Source organism: Propithecus coquereli, unplaced genomic scaffold, assembly GCF_000956105.1.
Source record: "Propithecus coquereli isolate 6110/MARCELLA unplaced genomic scaffold, Pcoq_1.0 Scaffold416, whole genome shotgun sequence".
Classification (NCBI taxonomy): Eukaryota; Metazoa; Chordata; class Mammalia; order Primates; family Indriidae; genus Propithecus; species Propithecus coquereli.
Window position 1 is genome coordinate 2,362,767 of NW_012149908.1, and position 2,955 is coordinate 2,365,721.

The 2,955-nt window shown below is 42.3% G+C and overlaps 1 protein-coding gene across 2 annotated transcripts in view; it reads left to right on the top strand.

Moving 5' to 3' along the window:
- Positions 1-2,356, top strand: part of SIRT5 (sirtuin 5) — a 42,272-nt gene extending 39,916 nt beyond the window's left edge. The window contains exons 11-12 of one of the 2 annotated variants that reach the window (XM_012653169.1): positions 1,631-1,730; positions 2,192-2,356. In XM_012653169.1, coding sequence (XP_012508623.1) covers positions 1,631-1,715 — 85 coding nt within the window. In that variant the 3' untranslated portion in view covers positions 1,716-1,730; positions 2,192-2,356. Of the gene's footprint in view, positions 1-1,630; positions 2,005-2,191 lie in introns of those variants that run through there. The other variant, XM_012653168.1, reaches the window with a different exon arrangement.
- Positions 2,357-2,955: the final 599 nt, after the last annotated feature.

Here is a 2,955-nt window from a genome sequence, read left to right on the forward strand (position 1 = left end):
TGGCTGGCGAAGTAGGCCAGGGTCCTGTTTCCTTAGAAACTACAAAGTTAAGACAGATGTGGAATGTCGAGTCCAGAAACCCTTCATCTGAAGCTCTGCACCAGGGTTGGAACTCCAGGCTGCTTCTTAGTGTTAGCGTAACTTAGATTCTTAGGCATGAGGGGATATTTCATTCTTTAAATGCTAGAATTTCAGACAGAAGAGTTTTGGGTAGTTTATGATTTTCGAGAACAACTGTCAATTGTAATTCTTAGTTTTTGCTTTTTATAGATATAAGTTCTGAGAAACCTGGGCCACCTAAAGTCCAGGCCTGAAAGGAATGTTGATATGGCATTGCCACTCAGATTTGGACCTTCCAAGTTATATGCCAAAATATACAGAGTAATTTTGTATCATAGTGATCTGTTCATCGATGGTTCTATCAGACCCTCTTTCAACTTTATTGAAAGCAAGAAGAAACCACCCAGCTTGCATGAGGATGTCTACCTACCCTGTAGACACCATTTGTTTTCTCAGATCTATACCAATATTCCAAACATCCCTTTATTGGCACTCCCTATGTTTTCACACTTGGGGATGAGGCACCACTGTAAAATTTGGGACAGGTGAGGAGTCCAGCTTGCTTTTGTAAAGCAAGAGGAGGGTGAATGTGGAAAGGGGCACTGGAAAGTCACTTTCTTAGGAAAGAGCATAGGTGGAAATTGTGGGTCTGGGGGGCAGTCCCTAAAAGCCCTCCATGCCTGGCTGTAATTCGGGTGACCACTGTGCTGCAGGGGGCCTCCTAGCAGCCACTTTGCAGCATGCTGTGGGTGGCAGAAAGATTGGAAATGCTATTTGGTCAGGGCTGTCCATTAAGTGGCACTCTGTTGAGAGAACAGCGTATGTGAGGGCTAAAGCAGTCACAGTTTGCATTGTATCAAGAATAAATAATAAGAACGATGAATTCCATTGAGGAAATGCCTTTTCCATTTTTGTGTTCAACTGGTTTTCTCATGAGTAATGCACTAGAAAACCTTGCTTTTGTTTCTTGTTCATGGTTTTTTCTCCCCTGTCCTATTTCCCTTGAAGGAAACAAGTATCATTGATTTTTCTTCTCCTCTTTTCTCTTCCCCTTTTTTCTACTTTCTAACTAAAAGTCAGAGGCTAGTCATAAAGTCTAATGGATGCTTCCAGAGGCTTGTTGACTCAGCTAAAATCTTTCTGGTCTTATGGTCCAAAATCTTTATGGTCTCTTGTCCTCAGTACTACATGTGAATGATGTTTTAAAATATACACATATATTTTTTAACTTAAAATTTCAATTATGAGTTTCACAATACAATCACAAAATACACTTCACAGTCATGTCTCCTTCTACCCCTTGAAATAAAATTTGTAGCCTAAATTCTAGGACAATTGCTTCTCTGAATTCCCTTAGTCAGAGAGACCGACCTATAGTGAAGTGTTACATCTTGAGTTGTCAGAAACTAAATGAAAGTGAGTACAAAAATTCAAAATACCATATTTATGAGAATTTTTATTTTACTTTGGATATAACTTAAGAAGTGGGTGACCTGCTCAAGTAGTACAGTATGTTCATTTCGCTGACCTGTAGCTCATAACTCTGCTGTATCTGGTCCTTCTCTTTCAGGTTTCACTTCCAGGGACCCTGTGGTACGACTCTTCCTGAAGCCCTTGCCCGTCATGAAAATGAAACTGTTTCCGAAGTGTCCTAGGAAGGAGAAATTATGGTATATCTAAGAACTAGACCACAAACAGGAGAAATGGTCTTGCGGGTAGTGAGTGAAACATTGGGCGATCTAAAAATATCCTGATTCCCTCGCTGGACTCCAAGCTGTTGGTAACTGGTGGGGACTAAGCAGTAGCAAGAGCAAATGCATTTAGAAATCAGAGAACTGCGAAGTGAATTCCTGTTATCTGGTGTGAACTGCAACATAAGATACCTTTGATGCAGTTGGTTTGGTTATTGGGTGAGAACAGATTTTGCAATTAAATTGTCTAAAAGATATAATTATCCCGATTCTATTTTTGCTATTTGGGCAAAGATAGAAATAAAGGGTTAAAACCCTGCTATTCAATTCTGATTTCTGAACAAGTTTTAGTGGCAAATAAAGTCACTCTCTACGGTAGGTGATTTATTGTATAAAGATGTTACCCCAGGAGATGTCTCTGTTGGGGTTTTTTCTTTCAGTGTTTACCTTGTTTGGCTGCCTTACCTCAGAGAACACGGGATAGCTGACCGCAGGAACTCAACACGAGGGAGCAAGAGGAAAGTACTGACAAGGGGAAAAATCAGGATGAATAAGAAGAATGATGCAAATATATGGACCCCAAGAATAAACACAGCTGCCTAACATTTCGCTGTGGCCATCTCAGCAGCCAGGAGGGAAAGGAAGGTGATGATTGGCTGCTTCTACCATAAATACAGATGCACGCAGTCCCTGTGGGGTTTTCCAGCCGTTCGCACACATGGAATTCTGAGAGGGGAGTTTTTCCCAGGGGACTTTAAAAAATGATAGGCCCTTACTCTTAATACCTTGGAGTAAGTGGTAAGAATACAGCTCTTTCCTTAAGCCCCGCCAGCTAATTCAGCACTTGGGGCCCTTCGAAGGGCTGCTACCCAGCAAGCGTGGCAGACTTCGCTGGGAGGAGTGGCCGTTACCAGCAGCATGTGCCGGTCAGTCCCTCGGGTCAGGTGGGCTCCGGGTGATCACGTACCTGGGCCACGTCACCTGAACCGCTTGCAAAATTGCATTGAATGTTACACTCTTGGCTTTTGTAGAAATAGGCAGCAAGACACTGCCATATAAAACTTTGTATAGCATTTTCAAGTCATAACTTTTAATAAATTCCAAAGGTCCTTTGTGTGGGGAAGGGGGATATTTGTAGCCCACAAAGAAATGATTAGCCAGCACCCGGAGGGCCCGATTCACATTCTGTTTGGGTGGGTCAAGG